The sequence below is a fragment of the Ictalurus furcatus genome, chromosome 19 (assembly GCF_023375685.1).
Source record: "Ictalurus furcatus strain D&B chromosome 19, Billie_1.0, whole genome shotgun sequence".
Lineage (NCBI taxonomy): Eukaryota > Metazoa > Chordata > Actinopteri > Siluriformes > Ictaluridae > Ictalurus > Ictalurus furcatus.
Window position 1 is genome coordinate 928,557 of NC_071273.1, and position 21,468 is coordinate 950,024.

Here is a 21,468-nt window from a genome sequence, read left to right on the forward strand (position 1 = left end):
TGTTCATAGTAAGGTTCTACTAAACATTCATCCAAATTTCCCAAAGGTCGCATGAATGGGGGTCGACCACTATGCTCATGACATATGATACAGGTGTGATTGGTAACTGTGCGAGCTGTGTGGAACTTCCAATCTAAATACAAATTACTGCAGGGGTGGGTAGCCTCCTTATAAAAGCTATATCGATGCAGTTTGACCATTTGGGCGGCGGCGGTCGTCCCGACTATGATGGTTTGAGGGTGATCACTGCATGCCGTTTGGTTACAATGAAAGGAAAAGTGGAGGTGTGATATTGTTGTCCGGCACCTAATGTAAGTTATCCCATTTGCCTTGGTAATATTACTGACTCTGAAGGTGCCAGCCGAGCAAAGAAACAACATTGAGAAACCAGAAATCTTTAATGGGCCTACTTGTGCAACAAATTGGATGGATTGTAGCACGCCTGCCCCCTAATGCAGGAAATCAGCTCCAGGTGACTGCCAGATTGTACTTCTTAACGAGGAGTGCCGCATGCCCCATGTTCTGTAATGGACAGTATAGTTGGTGTCTGCTCTAAGCAACTGTGCACCCGGGGCCAATTTAAGCAAAGAAAAGGCACATCTACTGTCTATATTAGCAGAAGATGTTGGGCTTGTTGGTATGGGCAAGCCATTAGTGTGTCTGCATGGTCTGTGAGGGAGTACAGCAGCAGCCTGCCCAGTGTTAGGCAGCCACAAATGAAAGATTGTGCTACTGTTTCCAACGGTAGTGTGGTGCAACAACGTTTCAGTCGGGGTACTATTTTCTGGACCTTAATGCCACCAAGAATGATAATAACAAGTGTGGTCATTCTGATAGCACTTATTACAATGATGGCTGCAAGAAGCACCCATATTTTAATGTGATGGCTGCTGCGGTTCAGTCGCATTCAGGGGTATGACCTCGGGGCCAGCTTGGGGTACGGGATCTGGTCCAACTGCATGGGCTACTTGTGGCAACGGAACTACGAATTCAGGTGAGAGGAGCTGTAGAATTAGTTGGTTTATATCTACGACAGGGCCAGCACTCAGGTGCTGTTGGGGTTGCTGGGGATCAGCAAGGCTGTCGAGACCTCTCAGATCCTGTAGATATAGAGTCCCAAATGGCTGCTCATATGGGTGACGGTCTTCCTCTAACAACTGCACCACTCCCTCCCCAATCTTGTCATCAAGTCTGAAAGGGGCCTCAGCAATCTGGCCTGGGTGTAGGATAGGGGCTGGAGGTGCAATGACTTCCTCAGGCGGTATGTCAGCCACATCTGGTACTACCCGTGGGGAGTCTTTGCCTGGAATCATCAATGGTCCGTGCCCGGAGTGCTACCACCTGGTTTGCTCGTAGGGGTGTCGCTATTCAATTTTTCAATTCAATTTTATTTGTATAGCGCTTTTTACAATAGACATTGTCTCAAAGCAGCTTTACAGAAATATCAACATGGTATACAGATATTAAAGGTGCGAATTTATCCCAACTGAGCAAGCCACTGAGTGGCGACGGTGGCAAGGAAAAACTCCCTAAGATGTTTTAAGAGGAAGAAACCTTGAGAGGAACCAGAGGAACTCAGAAGGGAACCCATCCTCATCTGGGTAACAACAGATAGTGTGAAAAAGTTCATTATGGATTAATATGAAGTCTGTATGGCCTTAGGAGCAGCCGTAGTCCCAGCAGTCTGGAATTAGAGAAGATTTGAGCTCCATCCAGAGGCAGAAAGGATCTGGATCTCTAGTATCTCCATAAATTCATGTGGGGCTCGGCGAAAGGAGAGAGGGAGAAAAAAGATAATTATGACTGCGAAGTAGTAGAACAGAATCTAGTCAGGGTAGGCTTGAGTAAACAAATACGTTTTAAGCCTAGACTTAAACACTGAGACTGTGTCTGAGTCCCGAACACTAATAGGAAGACTGTTCCATAACTGTGGGGCTCTGTAAGCGAAGGCTCTTCCCCCTGCTGTAGCCTTCACTATTCGAGGTACCGTCAAATAGCCTGCATCTTTTGATCTAAGTAGGCGTGGCGGATTATATAAAACCAAAAGGTGGCTTAGATATTGTGGCGCGAGACCATTTAGTGCTTTATAGGTTAATAAAAGTATTTTATAGTTAATGCGAGATTTTACTGGGAGCCAATGCAGTATTGATAATATCGGTGTGATATGGTCGTACCTTCTAGTTCTAGTTAGGACTCTAGCAGCTGCATTCTGGACTAACTGGAGCTTATTTATATTCCTACTGGAACATCCAGACAGTAAGGCATTACAGTAATCTAATCTAGAGGTGACGAATGCATGAACTAGTATTTCCGCATCATGTAGTGACAATATGTTTCTTATTTTAGAAATATTTCTGAGATGAAAGAAGGCTATCCTAGTAATATTATCTACATGAGCATCAAATGATAGGCTGGAGTCAATAATCACTCCAAGGTCTTTAACTGCTGCACATGATGAAACAGAAAGACCATCCAGAGTAACCATGTGATCAGAAAGATTACTTCTAGCTACACGTGGGCCTAATAAAAGTATTTCTGTTTTATCAGAATTAAGTAGAAGGAAGTTAGTTAACATCCAATGTCTAATGTCCTTTACACAATCCTCAACTTTACTAAGCTTCTGTCTGTCCTCTGGCTTCGCTGAAACATACAACTGTGTATCATCAGCATAACAGTGGAAGCTAATTCCATGTTTACGAATAATTTGACCTAGGGGTAGCATATATAAAGTAAAGAGCAGTGGGCCTAAAACAGAACCCTGTGGAACTCCAAAAGTAACCTCAGTACGCATGGAGAATTCACCATTTACATCTACGAACTGATAACGATCGGTCAGATAAGACCTGAGCCAGGAGAGGACTGTTCCCTTAATACCAACAACATTTTCTAATCTATCAAGGAGAATAGTGTGATCTATAGTATCAAAAGCTGCACTAAGGTCGAGTAACACAAGCAGAGAGACACAACCCTGATCGTAGGTCAGTAGAAGGTCATTTACTACTTTAACTAATGCTGTCTCTGTGCTATGATGAGGTCTAAACCCTGACTGATACATTTCATGAATGTTATTCCTATCTAAGTACGAGCATAACTGCTTTGCTACAACCTTTTCTAAAATCTTAGAGATGAAGGGGAGATTTGATATTGGAAGATGTCACTCTTGGAAGATGGCTATCACTTGTTGCCTGTCGGTGTGCGCTGCGCTTTCCTCTCCTCTGAAATTGTCCATGTGTTCTATGGGACAAACATGCCTGGGGATCATCTGGATTGCTGTCACTTGCGAAGTCTAGTCTCATCTTCTCTGGCAGGACGCAGGAGTCTACCTTTCCCTCCTCTCCTTGAGTAGGATGCTGGAGCCTATCTTCCCCATCCTCAGTAGGGTGCAAAAGTCTGCCTTTCCTGCCCCACGTCTGCAGTGGTTTAGGTGGTACCAGTGCTCTTTGTCTGCAACAACCTTGAATGATCCCTCTCTTTGAAGTGCTTGAAGTGGGTCGTTGAAGTGCTTCCTTTTGAACATGTGTATGTACACATAGTCACCCTGGTTCCACCAGTCTCTCTGGTGTGGTGACGTCTTCACCATGGATTGCCTCGTGCACCTACAAAAACATGTGCCTGTCGATTGGGGTTAGGTGGTGCACATTTTACTGCATTTCACCCTCTAGTTGTCCAAGAGCTGGGCCCTTGTAGGGACCCCGAGTAAACGGCATAGGCATAGTGTGGCCTGTCAACAGCTTGTGTGGGGTTAGATGAGTAGTACGGTTAGTCTGAGACCACATTTTAATTAGGGCTAGTGGAGATGCTTGAACCCAGTTAAGCCATGAGTTTTGACAGATTTTTGTAACCTTGTTTTGTATTATTCCGTTAGCCCTTTCCACCATTCCCTTGTGTCTGTGGATGGTACACACACCCCAGCTTATTCTCCATACACAAAGCCTTAGCCACAGCCTTTATAACCTAATTAACAAAATGCGGAACATTGTCTGAGCTGATGAAATCTGGGACTCCAAACTGTGGAATAACTTCCCTACACAGAAGCTTGGCCACTGTTAATGCCTCCTGATTTGCCATTGCAACAGTCTCTACCCAACAACTGAAGCGGTCTTCTACCACCAATATGTATCTCTTACCCTCCTTCCGATTGTCACTGCCCATATCCACAAAGTCCTTTATTATTTGTCTGAATGGGCCCCTTGGTTCTGGAATGTGCACTATAGGGCTTGTGAAGCTCTTGCGGACATTGTGTCATATGCATGTCTTGCACTGATTTAGTGCTTTATTAATCATGCTAGCTAAGTAGGCAGACCACTAAGCCTCCCTGATTTTCCTCAAGGTTTCTCCTCTATTAGCATGGTCTACAACATGTGCATCTTTTATGAGCAGCGGTAAGATACTCAGGAGGGCCACACACAAGCCATCTACTTTCCACCACAATCCTGTGCCTCGTTCTTTCTTTGCCCCTCTAGCTATCCATTTAGCTATTTCTGCCTCACTGGCCTCTTTTTGTATTTCCACAATTTCCACAAGTTCCACATTATCCTCTTGTGGGTGTTGGACATCTTCCTCTCCCAGGTTTATCAAGGCCATCATTGGTGCTGTTCCTAAAGCAGCTTTCTTTGCTGCATCGTCTGCTGCCATGTTACCCCTAGTACCAAAAGTACCATCAGTCTTATAAGCCTGACATTTCATAATCACTAGTTCGACTGGCAAATATAGCTGCTCCATGAGTAATTTTGGACCCATCTGCCCTCTGAAATCCTCCGTGTGCCCATTTAGGCCCAAATACATGACACACTCCATATGCGTATGCTGAATCAGTATAAATTGTACAGCTTTTACCACTCTCTATTTCATACACAGGAGTCGGAGCCCTGATTTCTGCCAATTGTGCTGAGCAGGGTTGGGGTAAAGAGACCGCTATTACTATATTTAACAAAAGCAGATCCAACTAGCCTCTATGACAGCAAATCCAGCTTTATTCCCTATATCAGCTCGAAAACATGACCCATCTACTAAGAACACATGTGCGTTTGACAAAGGCTGATTCTGTAAGTTGGCACGTGCTTTAAGGAACTTCTCTGATTCAGACACGCATTCATGGGGCAACCGGCTTTGGGAGTAACCATTTTGTAAGTGGGGTTGACTGTGTTATACCTTTCTATGGTTAATTCGGGGGCTGACAGAATGACATTGTACCCTGTGCGTCACGAGTTGGTAATAACAAAAGACTGACTGGACAATAATGCATGCAGTGCATGGGTTGTGGAGAGTGTGACTGGATGCCCCATAGTAATTGAGGATGCCTTTTGGTATGCAAATGCGGCAGCTGCTAAATCACGATAACACGGTGGCATTCCCTTCTCAACATTGTCCAATGCAGTATTGTAGCACGCTATAGGCTGTTTACCAACACCTTGTTGCTGTTGTGTTAATACAGCAGACACAAAGCCAAATTTTTCTGAAATATAACAGTGAAAGACCCATGGTCTGCTAAAACCTGCCATTCCTAAGAATGCCAAAATTTGTCGTATGTTTTGCGGTTGTGGTGCTTTCCTAATGGCTTAAGTGAAATTTTGCAGCTTGCCCCTTCTAGAAAATGTCCCAAGTACTTTAGGTTTACAAAACTAAAGTTTTTCTCTACTCACTTTGTGGACGTTTTCGGCTAGCATAGTTAACACCTTTACAGAGTCTTCCTGATACTGTTCATTAGTCAGGCTACAAAGCAGAAGGTCATCCACGTATTGCAACAGGGTGCTATGACAATTCAGATTATCAAGGTCACAAGTTAGAACCTGGTTAAATATAGAGGGGCTTTCACAATATCCCTGAGGAAGTCTCATGTATGTGTATTGTTGTCCAGCATAAGTGAACGCAAATAGATGCTGAGAATCTGGGTGGAGAGGTACACTAAAATATGCAGAGCAGAGATCAATTACCGTATAATATTTTGTTCCCTCAGGTATGTTTGATGACAACGTGTGCGCGTCTGGAAGAATTGGTGTTTAGAGTACCACTATTTCATTTTATAGCTCTCAAATCATATACCAACATCCATTTATCTGAATCGGGCTTCTTGACAGGAAAGACTGGAGTGTTGCAAGGGCTCCGGGTGGGGATCAATACACCTGCTTCGATTAGCTCTTGTATGGTTGGTCTAATACCTTCCCTGGCTTGTGAGGACACTAGGTATTTTCTTTGTAATGGCAGGTGAATGTTCTCCTTGACTTTAATATTTGCTAGCCCTGTTGATTCAACTAACCCTACATCTGTTGGGTGCTTTATCCATAACTTATCTGCCATTTTTTTAGCATTTCTTTCTGATCTGGATCTTTTCCTGCATCTACCATTACCATGCCCTTCCCCTGCAGCTACCTCTGTCCTATCATGAATCACGATGCATGTTGCTACCATTGGGTCTACTGCTGTTTCAGAGATACCTATGAACTGTCCATCAGGTGACCTGTGTAAGTATGGGATCTCAGTTGGTTTCCATTCCCTCACTTCCCTAGCCTGCTTAACCATTGCTCCTAAATCTTTAAGTTCAAACTTATTTGTGACCATAAGAGAGACATGGGGGACCGCATCCTCTACCTGGTACCAATTTGTCAGTCTTTCTGGCAGTTGTACCATGGCTGCTAACCCCTGGGGGGATGCTTATTAGATTCTTTGAGTTCTTCCCACAACTGGGCAAACACCTTGTCCCATCCTCCTTTGTCATACTTGATTATACAGTGTAACGGAGTTTGTGTTTCATGGCAGTCCGGGTGCATATACCTCAAACAGAGTTTCCATTCTTCAAACTTCTCCCATAATTCCGATTTCTCCACGTCCTCCACTTCCAACCAGTAGACTTTGTCGGTTACTGGAGGAGTCGTGTCTTGTTCTTGGAGGAGCAAGTACTGTGTGGCTTTAGGTTTTGGTAATGTAACCCACAGCCAGTTGGGTCACATTGTATATTTGCCCCTAGTTTACACAGGGCATTTTGGCGGTTCCTTTTTTCTTTATCCTGTACTGATCTACAGGATGTGTTACTTGTGCCATGAATGAGGTCCATTCCATTGTATTCAGCTCCACTATGCCTTCTAATTTTTTTTGCACTTCCTCGGGTACGGCCTTCTTTAGCATCATCCTGAAGAGTCCTGCACTGGCAGAGGACTCATCCCATTTGCCTCCTGTCTCAATTCTCCATTTGTCATGAAACTCTTGCACAAATTTCGTTAAATTTTCTTCCTCTTTCAGTGTGATAGTTTCTAGCAGCCATGGATCTAACTTTGTGGGGTACATTTTTTGTATTGCTCCCCATACAACATTCTGCTCCAGGCCAAACAGCATTGGATCACACCTGGGGTCATCCATCTCTTTCTCCAAGTTGGCCATCTCCATTATTTCTTTGGTTTAACCTTTGCCCACAGTCTGACACAGTATGGCTTTTATGTCCCCAATGGCCAACAATTGTCCTGTTGTTTTCTCCTCAAACTTGGTTATCCACCTTTGACCTCCATAGCAGAAATACTTCCAGATTTCTTGAGTTAATACTGATATTAACTGTCTGGTAAAAATTTCATGTGAATAACCTTATTGGAAATATATTTACTGAAAAAAATGTTGATGCATCAAATACTTATTTAACCCCACTGTAAGTGATTCTGGAGAGAAATCATTATGAATAATGAATAATCTGTTCCCTTTTAAATGGAACTCAACTTTGCATGCGCTTCACGCTGTGGGAAGTGCCCTCACGCATGACTGGTATCTAAAGTCTGAGTAAAATCATGAATGTTTATAGGCCTGCCATGGTCAGGTGAGGTGGTATTGCATAACTATAAAAACGGCACCTGTAAATCACATCATCAGCCTTATTATCTTCAGCAAAAGACTGCATGTTGGACTGTTTGTGTCACCGCCAGTAAAAGAAGGTTTTTTAAAAAAAATCTCATTAATTTTCTGTCGCTATTTGAATCATGCTATGGTGCAGTCCTGCTCTGGCTCTCTTGCTTATAAGCCAAAGCAAGATGTGTTTCAGATCCTGGAGGTCCCATATGGATTTGGATGAGGAATTGGAGATGAACACTTGTAAATCGCAGACATATATCCCATCAGTTCTGTACTGCACAGGGGCAGTGCTGCTGAAAGCTAGCAAAACCATGTATATGTGTGATAAGGGTGATTTTATAATATTTATGATGTTTTAATTATCTAAGTATCAATAATTAATGATGTTGGAAGAGGTAGTTCAATAATATAGATATTGGGATAACGTTACATACAGCATCTCACAAAAGTGAGCACACCCCTCACAATTTTGTAAATATTTGATTATATCTTTTCATGTGACAACACTGAAGAAATGACACTTTGCTACAAGGTAAAATAGTGAGTGTACAGCTTGTGTAACAGTGTAAATTTTCTGTCCCCTCAAAATAACAACACACATCCATTAATGTCTAAACTGCTGGCAACAAAAGTGAGTACACCCCTAAGTGAAAATGTCCAAATTAGGCCCAATTAGCCATTTTCCCTCCCCGGTGTCATGTGACTTGTTAGTGTAAAAAGGTCTCAGGTGTGAATGGGGAGCAGGTGTGATAAATTTGGTGTCATCGGTCTCACACTCCCTCATACTGGTCACTGGAAGTTCAACATGGCACCTCATGGCAAAGAACTCTCTGAGGATCTGAAAAAAAAGAATTGTTGCTCTACATAAAGATGGCCTAGGCTATAAGAAGATCACCAAGACCCTGACATTGAGCTGCAGCATGGTGGCCAAGACCATACAGCGGTTTAACAGGACAGGGTCACTCAGAACAGGCCTCGCCATGGTCGACCAAAGAAGTTGAGTGCATGTGCCCAGCGCCATATCCAGAGGTTGTCTTTGGTAAATAGACGTATGAGTGCTGCCAGCTTTGTGCAGAGGTTGAAGGGGTGGGGTGTCAGCCTGTCAGTGCTCAGACCATATGCCGTACACTGCATCAAATTTGTCTGCATCGCTGTCGTCCCAGAAGGAAGCCTCTTCTAAAGATGATGCACAAGAAAGCCCACAACTAGTTTCCTGAAGACAAGCAGACTAAGGAGATGGATTACAGGAACCATGTCCTGTGGTCTGATGAGACCAAGATAAACTTATTTGGTTCAGATGGTGTCAAGCGTGTGTGGCAGCAACCAGGTGAGGAGTACAAAGACAAGTGTGTCTTGCCTACAGTCAAGCATGGTGGTGGGAGTGTCATGGTCTGGGGCTGCATGAGTACTGCCAGCACTAGGGGGCGACAGTTAATTGAGGGAACCATGAATGCCAACATGTACTATGACATACTGAAGCGGAGCATGATCCCCTCCCTTCAGAGACTGGGCCACAGGGCAGTATTCCAGCATGATAATGACCCCAAACACACTTCCAAGATGACCACTGCCTTGGTAAAGAAGCTGAGGGTGAAGGTCATGGACTGGCCAAGCATGTCTCCAGACCTAAACGCTATTGAGCATCTGTGGGGCATTCTCAAACAGAAGGTGGAGTCGACATCCATGATGTCATCATGGAGGAGTGGAAGAGGACTCCAATGGCAACCTGTGAAGCTCTCGTGAACTCCATGCCCAAGAGGGTTAAGGCAGTGCTGGAAAATAATAGTGGCCACACAAAATATTGACACTTTTGGCCCAATTTGGACATTTTCACATAGGGGTGTACTCTCTTTTGTTGCCAGCGGGTTAGACATTAATGGCTGTGTGTTGAGTTATTTTGAGGGAACGGCAAATTTACACTGTTATACAAGCTGTACACTCACAACTTTACATTGTAGCAAAGTGTCATTTCTTCAGTGTTTTCACATGAAAATATATAATCAAATATTTACAAAAATCTGAGGGGTGTACTCACTTTTGTGAGATTCTGTGTGTGTATATACACACACACACACACACACACACATACATACACACACACACATACACACAGTGCATCCGGAAAGTATTCACAGCGCTTCACATTTTGTTATGTTACAGCCTTATTCCAAAATGGATTAAATTCATTATTTTCCTCAAAATTCTACAAACAATACACCATAATGACAACATGAAAGAAGTTTGTTTGAAATCTTTGCAAATTTATTAAAAACAAAAAAGCACATGTACATAAGTATTCACAGCCTTTGCTCAATACTTTGTTGAAGCACCTTTGGCACCAATTACAGCCTCAAGTCTTTTGGAGTATGATGCTACAAACTTGGCACACCTATTTTTGGGCTGTTTCTCCCATTCTTCTTTGCAGAACCTCTCAAGCCCCATCAGGTTGGATGGGGAGCATCGGTGCACAGCCATTTTCAGATTTCTCCAGAGATGTTCAATCAGGTTCAAGTCTTGGCTCTGGCTAGGCCACTCAAGGACATTCACAGAGTTGTCATGTAGCTACACCTTTGTTATCTTGGCTGTGTGCTTAGGGTCGTTGTCTTGTAGAAGATTAACCTTCGCTCCAGTCTGAGGTCCAGAGTGCTCTGGAGCAGGTTTTCATCAAGGATGTCTCTGTACATTGCTGCATTCATCTTTCCCTCGATCCTGACTAGTCTCCCAGTTCCTGCCGCTGAAAAACATCCCCACAGCATGATGCTGCCACCACCATGCTTCACTGAAGGGATGGTATTGGCCAGGTGATGACTGGTGCCTGGTTTCCTCCAGACATGTCGCTTTCCATTCAGGCCAAAAAGTTCAATCTTTGTTCAATCTTTGGAATGAGAGTCCTTCGGGTGCCTTTTGCCAAACTCCATTCAGGCTGTCATGTGCCTTTTACTGAAGAGTGGCTTCCGTCTGGCCACTATACCATACAGGCCTGATTGGTGGAGTGCTGTAAAGATGGTTGTTCTTTTGAAAGGTTCTCCTTTTTCCACAGAGACACGATGGAGCTCTGTCAGAGTGACCATTGGGTTTTTGGTCACCTCCCGGCCTAAGGCCCATCTCCCCGATGGCCGGGTGGCCAGCTCTAGGAAGAGTCCTGGTGGCTCCAAACTTCTTCCATGATGGAGGCCACTGTGTTCATTGGGGCCTTCAATGCTGTAGAAATGTTTCTGTACCCTTCCCCAGATCTGTGCCTTGATACAATCCTGTGTCTGAGGTCTACAGACAATTCCTTGGACTTCATGCCTTTGGTTTGTGCTCTGACATGCATTGTTAACTGTGGGACCTTATATAGACAGGTGTGTTCCTTTCCAAATCATGTCCAATCAACTGAATTTACCACAGGTGAAAGCCAATCAAGTTGTAGAAACAAGGATGATCAGTGGAAACAGGATGCACCTGATCTCAATTTTGAGTGTCATGACAAAGGCCATAAATACTTATGTACATGTGCTTTTTTGTTTTTTTATTTTTAATAAATTTGCAAAGATTTCAAGCAAACTTCTTTCACATTGTCATTATGGGGTATTGTTTGTAGAATTTTGAGGAAAATAATTAATTTAATCCATAGTGGAATAAGACTGTAACATAATAAAATGTGGAAAAAGTGAAGCGCTGTGAATACTTGCCGGATGCACTGTACATTTTTTTAAAAGGGCACAATGAAGTAGCTCCGCTCTTAGCTCTCACTTCTCAGCTGAAGGGCGATGGGTTCTCCCTCCGGTATGGAGAGTCAACCCACCCTCTATGACTCCGAGCAGCCACAGAGAAGGAGAGCCCTTCCTCACATTGCAGAAAATGTCTTGGTTACAACCCATTTCCCTGAGAAGGGAACGAGACATTGCATGAACTTGACACTGTGGGAAGCACCCTCGTGTGTAACCGGTATTTGAAGCTTGTGTAACATCATGCCTATTTACTGTATAGCCTTGCTGTGATCATGTGATGTGGCAATTAAGTATGTAAAACAGCCATCAGACGCTATTCACAGGCATTACCCAGTATGACAAATCTATGCAATGTCTCAGTCCCTTCTTAGGGAACAGGGTTACATGCATAACCCAGACGTTCCCTTTTAAAGGAAACTCAACATTGTATGAGCTTCATGCTGTGGGAAAAAGAACACCTACTTCATCAGAGTGAGGATATGGTCTGTTCAAAAGATCTGAGCCCGAGGGTCACTGCAAGACACTCGAGCCCATGGTGGAATGTATATCCAGGCTGTAATATCGAATGAATGTGTACGGCGTAGACCACCCCATCACAGCACACACTTCCTTTAAGGGTACCTCTCTAGACGAAGCCTTCAAGGACGTAATTCTAAAGCCCTTATGCCCAGAGGCGTAGCAAGACCATGCTCCTCATAAGCGATAGAGATTGCTTCTAGTATCCAATTAGACATGTGCTGCTTCGACACAGCATCACCACTACTGCTGTTGCCAAAGCAGACCAGCAACTGGTCCGACTTACGCCACTGGCCGGAGTGGTGGACGTAAGTGCAAAGAGCCCTTACTGGACACAGTAGGTACAATTTCTCTTGTTCTGGTGTGAGGAACGGAGGAGGGAAGGGAAAAAAACCTGCAACACTACTGGCTGAGCAGCAGATGTATGCACTTTAGGAATATTGTCATATCACAGCAAACCAGTGACTACATTTCCCATCCTGCACTGCGGCCTACAAACATGGCCGCCATGGACTGCAAGTCCCAGAACACTCACATTCATTCATGCACACCTGCATCAAATTCAGAGCATTCACATACATAGTATGAAGAGACTGTTTGAACACAATGACTTTGGGAAATATTGAGTGTTGTCACCATACCAAATGTTTGTACCCTGTTCCTCGTTTTGTTTCATCTTTATTGATCTTGTTTCTTGTTTCATGCCCTGCCTACTTTACACCTGCTTGCAGATCGCCTGACCCATTGCCTGTTTTTGGACCACGCTATTGTCTCATGTTTTGGATTTGTCTACCTGCCTCTCTTTATTAAAAGCTCTTTATCTGCACTTGCATCCATCCTAATGTTCATTACGTGGATTATGTGACAAATATAATCCAGCCTAGAATATAGGAAGGCCTTGGCTAATACAAGGGTAAAGTCAAGGCAGGAAGGGGCAACAGAGAGTGCTTGTAGATGTCCTACCTGCTTCTAAGGGTTCAAATGGGGCACCTGACAGGCCTTGTAGGACTACATGAGGTCCCAGGAAGGTATGCATGGTCTGCAGATGGGTCTCAGCCGCCTGACACCACGTATAAACCTCAATGTTGAAGGATGTAACGGCTCCTTAACATTTTCTTCTGAGTTAGAGAAACGATGCTTCAACTGATGACTTAACGCTTAATGTCTTCTTCAGACACAGTCAACAACATAGACATCACACAGACACCATAAAGACACTGAAAATGAAAAACTGAAAATAAATAAAAATTATATTTAGATACATAGTGTATGAATTAGTTTTCTGTTCACGTGGTAGCTTAGCATAGCCGATTAAGCAAACATCAATTCACACACTATATTAACTTATAAATTAACAAACAAACCAAGAACTTAAACATACCATGTGAGCCTCCTAATTAGAAAATCAGGTGACATTAGGAGACATTTCTCAAATAGATACAGTATTCTGTTTCTTAAACAAACACTTCTTAATTCATGCACATCTCTTCTTTATTGAGCTTCTGTCTTTTAATTTATTTATTCATTTTCATGTGATTCATCTACATGTAATTCATTTACATGTGATTCATTTACTGATTCGCTTCTCTTTAAATCCAGTTTTAGACTGTGATATTACAAAGGTCTTTCCAGATTATTACTTGCCATACTGTATGAGATAACTCCAATAAAATTGCCTTAATTCTATAATAGAATTTGTTCACCATGTTAGGTTTAAATACTCTAAAAACAGATTCGCAATTGACTAACATTATTCTGTTCCAGTTCACATCCTTCAAAGCACTGGCATGTTTTGTTTATTCTCACAATCTCCCAAACATACACACACCCAAAGTCTCCATAAAACAAATGAGACAGCAGGTGTTTCCCACAATAACCAAAAGTTGTCCACAATGTGAAAACAACTCGGAGAGTAAGCTGAACTAACCAAAAAAATTACCAAGACAAAAATTTCCAGTAAGAGAAAAAGCCCTTACTGACTTCAAGTCTGATAAACAGTCTGCGCACAATAACAAATATAATGTCCTTAACTTTTAAAGACTTGTAACAAATAATATAACAGTGTAGGACGTAAAGCCAAGGAGATAACACTAATAAAATTAAATAAACAGAAACTCTAACCCAGTCAGAGCATCAAAACAGAGAAGCACATTAATACCGAAGTAGATTTAAGAGGAGTGAGTCCACAAAATCTAGGCGAAGTAATGCAACGACGATATCTTCAATAAAAATCCGAATACTGTAGAGTTGGAAGGCCGAGTGCAAAAAATAAAAATAAAAGGAGCGAAAAAGACCCAGCTGTGTAGGTGATGCAGTTCACCCCGATATCAAGAGTTTAACATAGTCTCCTGCTTCCACAGCTGAAATAAAGTCCTTCTGGACAATGTTATATGTAATGCGAAGCTGAGCTGGGTGAAGTATTCCATAGCGAGCGCCCTTAATGCCATGAAGTTGACGCCGAACCTCGTTAAACGCGGCCCGGGCCCAGGCTGTCTTGGCTGTGTAGTCAGGGAAAACGGAGATGGTCAAATCCCTCACTTTAATCCGCTGGATCTCTCTCACACGGCATAAAATATCAACACAGTCACTGTGATAGTGGAATCTGCACACAATAGCTCGTGGTCGTTCACCAGGCTTGGGCTTGGGCTGAAGGGTCCAGTGGGACCGGTCCAAAACCGGCTCCTTCTCCAGACCAAACGCCTCTTTTAACAAGGCCGCTACAGCAGCAGTTGTACATGTGTCAGCGCCCTCTGGAACGCAGACTATCCTAACGTTATTGCACCATGACCTCGACTCCAAATCCTCACATTTATTCTCTAATTGAGTCACGGTCGCAGTGAGAGACTTGATAGAAGTCTTCATGTGAGCTGTGTCATCGGTGTAACTGGAGAGAGCGTGCTCCATTTCCACAACAGTACCTTTCAGTGTTGAAAAGACATTTCACTAGACATTTAGAGGTTTCGTTCTCATCACTCATAGAGACTGGAGGGGATGCCCAGACCCAGATTTACCTTGCTCAATGTTAATAGGATTGACCCAATATGTGTTGGGGATAGAAACACCCTCATCATAATAGAATCCCATATAACCTCTAGAAAAGATGTCATCTGCATTGGAGAAACCATACTTTTCTTGAGGTTCAACCTAAGCCCCAAGCTCCTCATGTGAGCAACATCTCGATGTTGAATCACCAGTTACCTGGATAATGCTAGACTTAACCAGTCATCCATGTAGTTTAATACACGGATGCCAATTCCAATGTTGCACTCACTCAGCACTGCTGTTGTATACAGTGACCCACAAACGAGACCCGCTGCTGCATAGGCTTTGCCCTAAATTACCTGCCATCATTGGTGAGAGGTAGCTCGCAAGTGCCTCCTCCAACTTTGGCATAGCTATATAGCCTTGCTGTTCATTCCCCATGATGGCTGAATAATCTGATGTTGTAGGGTTGTAAATATGGCTAGTGAGTGGTATTCCCCAGAATCATGAAATTTCATCATGCACTTCTGGAAAAAGGAGGAGTTTTCTGCTATGTGAGGGAGATTTATATTAACTGGGGAGAAAGCACTCATGCAGCCTGCTATGAGCCACTTCCTCTTCCTGGCCAGTCTAGATTAAGTTTTTCAAGTGCCCTAGTAATCACTTCAAGTAGCTCTTTATATGCTTGAGAGCTGCCACCTCCTTCTGGCTCCTCGCTGTCAGAGAGAGTGTTTTGGCTTGCCATAATGGAAGGAGGAGTTATGACACAGGCTCCAAATCTGGCAGAGAGCTGGACCTGATATACAGAGCAAGAGATAGAGCAGCGCTTGTCACTGGTTCCTCTTTCAGATCCATACGACAATCACAGGACCTGATGCCCAGATCTGCGAGGCTCTGAAACGCAACTCCCTTCAGCCAAGAAGAGAGTGAGCTGTGAGTGGAGCTGCCAGATTGTAAGGCATTCACAATGTGCACAGTCAGACCTCTCGAGGGCTGCCGTTGCGTGTTCCACCCTTAGACATTTCACACAGAAAGTGTGTCTGTCCATCTCCGTGATGAAATGGGAACAAGGCATGACATACAGTACTCCTCTCTCACTCATACTTTTCTGGGTTTTTCTTAAGGAACAGATAAGTGAAGAGATTCTTGTTTCTTTTTTATGAAAAGATAGAGGGGAAAAGATGCTTTTGTGAACATTCACACAAACATGCAGTCTCACTGAAAATAATAAGGCTGATGACGTGGTTCACAGGCCTATAATTAGGCATGATGTTACACATGCTTCAGATGCATGCACAAGGTCACTTCCCACAGCGTGAAACTCATGCAATGTTGAGTTCCCTTTGAAAAGGAACCTTCCTTTTTTCCCCAGAAATGCAGCATGAAGTCCCACACTTCTGGGGAATGCCATGTTTATAACCCCATGACATGGCATTATTCAGCCACTGGGGGAATAAACAGAACAGCCTTCTGCTATGCCAAAGGTGTACGTGGCTTGCAAGCCAACTTGATCTAGCAACAGTAGCAAAATCAGGGATTGCCATCCAGACCATGTAAGACCACCTCACGATTGGTTGGTGCAGCCAGTGCGGCAATGGGTCTTGCTTATGGGTCTCAGCATACAGTGGCAGTGTGGCAGACCTTCCAGGCAGACCTACTGAACTGTGAGGGAGGCACAGAAGAAAAGTGTGGTGGCCTACCTCCTGGAAAACTACTGCCAAATGTGTCTCCATGCATTCTGTCCTCCATAGAAAAGGGTTATGGATCCAGTTCATAGCTTGATCCTTCCTGTTTCAGAGGTGTGGTCACCCAACACACATAGGGCAAGCCTATCAACCCTGATCAGGATAAGGTTAGGTCTGAGCATCACCTTCAGTCTCTATGGAGACTGTTGGGGCTTATGGCAGCAGCAGCCAGTGTCATACCATTGGGCCCATTGCACATGAGACCATTCAATGGTGGCTGAAAGATGGGGGTTTCATCCAAGGACAAAATCCCTGAGAGTAATCAATGTCATGCTGCAATGCCTATGTGCTCTGAGAACTTGGAGGTGTCCCCAGTTTATAGCCTTGGGTCACACTCTCGAGGCATCTTTTATAGCAAGATGGTCATTTCAGACACCTCCCTCACGGTCTCTGGAGTGGCCCTCATCTAGTGTGGCATATAAATTTCCTAGAAGTGTGGCCATTCTACTAGTACTGAATTCCTTCTCCTCAGTTGAGAGGTCACCATGTTTTAGAAAATACAATGGTGGTCTCATATATCAACCACCAGGCAGGATTTAGTTTGCACAACCTAATCAGACAGGCTTAACTAATTCTTCTCTGGCTGATGGGAACATTTGTCTGTGAGTGCAATGTACATTCCAGGCAACCGGAATGTAAATTCATCCACATGCGTAAGTCCCTATGGCATAGGTTCTGCAGAGCAAAAGTGGATGTGTTCACCTCTGAGGAGACAACACGCTGCCTTCTGTGGTTTGCCCTCACTCCGCCTGCACCAAAAATTTTTTTAAACAAAGGTCAGGGCTGGATGCCAGGGTACACACATGGGCAAGGTCACATCTGTACACCTTTCCTCAAATTGCTCTACTCCCACAGGTTCTAGCAAGAGTTTGTAAAGCTCATGCTGTGTCTGCTGCTAGTAGCCCCGGATTGGCCAGCTTAAATTTGGTTCTCTGAGATAACATCTCTGCTGGATGGCACTCCTTGGGAGATTACCGTTCACAGGGATATATTGTCTAAAGCCATAGAGTTTATTTATCACCCTTGGATGGGACCATGGAAACTGTAAGTCTGGCCCCTGAGTACAGACCATGTTAAACACTAGGAACGTCATTGAGACTCAATAAACTGCACAATGGATACAGTCTTGGAGTTTTTACAGGAACCTTTCTCAGAAAGGTTGACTTCTTCTAAAATTTGGGTCTACATGGCTGCCACTTCGGCCAGCCATGCCCATGTTAATGGAGCCTCTGTGACAGAGTGGGTATACTCGATCCCACCACGTGAAGCTCACAAAACATTGAGTTCCCTTTGAAAGGGAATGTCTGTGTTACCCACGCATTTAATCCTGAGAAGGGAACGAGATGTTGCATAGCTTTACCATACTGGGGCATGCCTGTAAATCGTGTATTCACTTCAGATAATAGAGGCTGATGACCTGGTTCACAGGTTCCATTTTCACATGATGTGTGAAATGCCACCTCACCTACCCAGGGCAGGCCTATAAATAGGCATAATTTTACACAGAGCAAATACTGCTCACGTGAGAGGGAACTTCCCATAGTGTGAAGCTCATGCAACGTCTCATTCCCTTCTTATGGAACAGGGTCACATCCGTAACCCAGATGTTTGTTCTGCATGTTGTATTGTTACAGAAATGTTCAAGTGAAAAACAACACTGTATACAAATGCTGCTTTTACTGAGTTATTGTGTCTCTCAGAGAGATGATCTTACCTCAGTGTCTCCACTTTAAAGTGAGGATTCTTCAGTACAGCACAGAGACTCTTCACTCCTGAATCTCCTATTTTATTATTGGACAGATCCAGTGTTTTCACAATCATATGCAGTTCTCTCAGATTGAAGGTTTCTGAGTTGAGAGCTGAGACCAGAGCTGACCAACTTTTCACTCCAAGTGAATCACACCTGATACTGAAGGAAATAAAATAATATATAATGAACAAACACTAGTGCAAATTATCAATCAAGTACTCAAAACTCTCCCAGTACCTTCTCATTTTCATAAATGCTAAAAGTGCAAACTCCAGTTAGACAATATGCTTAAAGGAAGACTCCGGCCAACATCTAGGAGAACCATTATAACATTCAGGTTATTCTTTGGATTTAGTGAAATGTAAAATAATTTGATTGAATTGATGATTTAAATAAAAGAAATATCCATAATGGTCCACTGCCCAATCAGATTTTTATTAAATAAACTCATTCCATTAAAAAAAACAAACTACAAAATCATTTTGTTAAGGGTTTATATTACAGTTAAAAAATGACTTTGTTATGGCATTACACCATGACATCAATGCATCTGTTGTAAACATCCTCAGTGCCGTTTCTTCCTATAAGTGTTGTAAGCAGTAGCTTAGCAATGAGATTTAAAATATATATAAAACAAAAAGCACACTTTACTATTATTTAGCAAAAGATTTATGTTATTAGACACAAACATTAGACATTAGGGGCCTTAGTGCAGTAACAGGAACTGCAGTTTATGTAATTAATTAGGAAATTAGTGTAACTAATGTAAGAAGATCATTAATAAGCAATGATCATGAAGCTCTCTGGAGTGTAAAATTACATATACATATATATCTATCTCATAAAAGTGAGTACACCCCTCACATTTTTGTAAATATTTGATTATATATTTTCATGCGACAACACAGAAGAAATAACACGTTGCTAATGACATTTTAACTTAGGGGTGTACTCACTTTTGTTGCCAGCAGTTTAGACATTAATGACTGTGTGTTGAGTTATTTTGAGGGGACAGCAAATTTACACTGTTACACAAGCTGTACACTCACTTTTTTACCTTGTAGCAAAGTATCATTTCTTCAGTGTTGTCACATGAAAAGATCTAATCAAATATTTACAAAATTGTGAGGGGTGTACTCACTTTTGTGAGATGCTGTGTATATATATATATATATATATATATATATATATATATATATATACATATATATATATATATGTCTATATATATGTATATATATGTATATAAAGAATAGACATAAAAGAAAAATCACACTTTACTATCATTTGGAAAAAGATTTATTTTATTAGACAGCCACAGAAGGCTTTAGTGCAATATATATATATATATATATATATATATATATATATATATATATATATATATATATATATATATATAAAATCTCAGCACACAATGTCAGTGTAGCAGGCCTACCAGGCAGACCTGCTGAAGTGTGAGGGAGGCACAGAAGACAAGCAGAAAGCCAAGTGGACCGGGCAGCCACAGTGACAGCCTGGAAGTAATCCTGATTTAAAATTATAATCAGGGTCGATTATACGTGTATCAGTATCAGTTCTTCCGTTCCGTCTAGTTTAATCCCACTGCACATTCACAAAGTGCATGGATGCTGTTCTGGTGCCGTTGTGACTCCAGTGGATCTGTGTGCTAAACTATGTGGACGACTGGTTAATTCTATAGCAGTCCAAGATGTTGTTCTTGGATCTCTCTGACAGATCTTTCAAGGTATCATGGAGGTGAGGTATTTCTGAAACTCAGCAACTCACAACTGGCGTTCCACAGGGGTCAGTTCTGGGTCCACTCCTCTTTTCTATCTACACTACATCTCTAGGGCAGGTGACTGAGTCTCATGGCTTCTCATATCATTGCTATGCTGATGACAACCAGCTCCATTTGTCCTTCCAGCCTGACGATCCATCCATCTCTGCACGCATCTCTGCTTGCCTTTCGGACATCTCGGTCTGGATGAAGGAAAACCATCTTAAACTTAACCTGGCAAAATCTGAGCTTCTCGTCATCCCAGCCTGTCCCTCAATCAACCACAACCTCACTGTACAGCTCGGCTCACTCACACTCATGCCAACCAGGATGGCCAGGAACCTTGGGGTGATTCTTGATGATGGCTTGACCTTTGCAGACCATATCTCAGCAACTGCAAGGTCCTGTAGGTTCATCCTTTACAACATCATGAAAATCCGACCCTACATCACCAAACAGGCTACACAGATTCTAGTCCAGGCTCTTGTTATCTCTAAACTGGACTACTGCAACTCACTGCTTTCAGGCTTCCCAACCAGCTCCATCAAACCCCTTGAGATGATTCAGAATGCTGCAGCACGCCTCGTCTTCAACCAGTCCAAGAGAACCCATGTCACACCCCTCTTCATCTCCCTCCACTGGCTTCCTGTAGCTGCCCACATCAAGTTCAAGGCCTTGATGCTCACCTACAAGACCTTGTCAGGAACAGCACCCTCCTACCTCAACTTCCTCCTGAAGGCCTACGTTCCCTCTCGCAATCTGCGATCGATTAGCGACCGACGTTTAGCAGTTCCAACTCAGTGTGGCGCAAGGTCCCTTTCCAGAACCTTCACACTAACTGTTCCTCAGTGGTGGAATGCACTTCCAATCTCAATCCGGACCGCAGAATCTCTCACCATCTTCAAAAAACAGCTAAAGACCCACCTCTTCTATGAACACCTAACCAACTCATAAAAAAAAAAAAAAAAAAAAAATGCACTTACACCTCTACTCTGCACTTTGCTTCTTCTGGAATTCAATTAATACATCTTGTATGGTAGCACTTCTTGTATTGTATCGCTTTGCTTGTATCTTTCTCATTTGTAAGTCGCTTTGGATAAAAGCGTCTGCTAAGTGAATAAATGTAAATGTAAATGTTCTTGCCCACATGAG

General features: G+C 42.9%; 1 protein-coding gene across 2 annotated transcripts in view; it reads right to left on the bottom strand.

Moving 5' to 3' along the window:
* The window catches only part of LOC128623034 (NACHT, LRR and PYD domains-containing protein 12-like), a 393,909-nt gene that overhangs the window by 319,194 nt on the left and 53,247 nt on the right, over positions 1-21,468 (bottom strand). For both annotated transcript variants that reach the window (XM_053649879.1, XM_053649880.1), the window contains exon 7: positions 18,501-18,695. In XM_053649879.1, the coding sequence (XP_053505854.1) occupies positions 18,501-18,695 (195 nt within the window). The remainder of the gene's footprint in view (positions 1-18,500; positions 18,696-21,468) is intronic.